We start from the raw sequence: 1194 nt of genomic DNA on the forward strand, positions 1-1194 counted from the left end.
GTGTGTGTGTGTATATATATATATATATATATATATTATATATATATATATATATATATATATATATACATGTCACTGATAGTTGATCAAAAACATATAAAGACATAACAAATGCACCAGCGAGCGAGATCGACTGTCGACAATGAGCGTACAGTCACGTGCTCACGAAATCGGTCAAACATACACAGGACGTCGCGATTCGTGGATAGCACGTTGACGAAGGAACGTGAAACACGGTCAACACGGATGACAACAAAACATACATGCATGAAGAAGACGGACGGGTTGAACAGGCAAGCAAGATAGACCAGCATGGTTGATGGTGATAAGATGAAACTAACCTGAATCGCGCGATCGAGTTGCCACGTACCTGTCCCGACAAGTTGTACGATCTGGACGACAAACATCGTCGAATTTGCGGTACGGAGTGTCATGAGGAAAGCTCATGTTAATACGCAACGGAAATATCGCCGTCGTAGCGACGCGACGCTATTTACACTGCGTCCCCGCGCGGCGGAAACGCACGCGGGCGACCACCGTTATCGTTGTCACTGTTGTCGTGGTTGGCCAGTGCCGTTTTTGCGTAAAAAGGATACTTAGTATCAGCATTTTGGTCTGTGGATCGAACGCCAACACCTCACCCTCTATTTCCTTCTCATGGCAGGTTTTACAGAGCACCGTGCTGCCGATGCTAAACCAGTCGCTGGCTCCGGCCATTTTTCACTGCCGACAGGACTCGCGAGCGACGCGCCGTCCCTCTCGCGGCTACGTGTGTCGTTGTACACATAACGTCATCTTGCGAGCGATCTTTCTGATTTTTCCTAGATACTTACTATTGTTCTCGAGAGAGGACGCCACATGTCAGATGTCTTCGTTAAAGACTAGAAGGGAGTTCGCTCTTTGCAGCATTCAGAGGCAGCAAAATGTTCTGCGATTTAAAAAAGGTTTGTCTTTTATTCTTGCGCTCTCTGAGCTGCAAACGATGAAGTAAATTGAAGTGAAACAAATATATATTGCGTTCAATGGAACGTTATTTATTTTGTTGGAAGTTTTCTTTTATTATTAGATTAGATAAAAATATATATATCTAATCTGAATCAGAGAGAGAGGGAGAGGGAGAGGGGAGAGAGAGAGAGAGAGAGAGAGAGAGAGAGAGAGAGAGAGAGAGAGAGAGAGAGAGAGAGAGAGAGAGAG

The 1194-nt window shown here is 44.7% G+C and overlaps 1 protein-coding gene across 1 annotated transcript in view; it reads right to left on the reverse strand.

Moving 5' to 3' along the window:
- The window catches only part of LOC105623289 (protein LSM12 homolog), a 2407-nt gene extending 1690 nt beyond the window's left edge, over window positions 1-717 (reverse strand). Inside the window, exon 1 of the mRNA XM_012204687.1 lies at window positions 597-717. Within this exon, the coding sequence (XP_012060077.1) occupies window positions 597-717 (121 nt within the window). The remainder of the gene's footprint in view (window positions 1-596) is intronic.
- Between the last annotated feature and the right edge of the window lie 477 nt (window positions 718-1194).

The sequence above is a fragment of the Atta cephalotes genome (assembly GCF_000143395.1).
Source record: "Atta cephalotes unplaced genomic scaffold scaffold00055, whole genome shotgun sequence".
Lineage (NCBI taxonomy): Eukaryota > Metazoa > Arthropoda > Insecta > Hymenoptera > Formicidae > Atta > Atta cephalotes.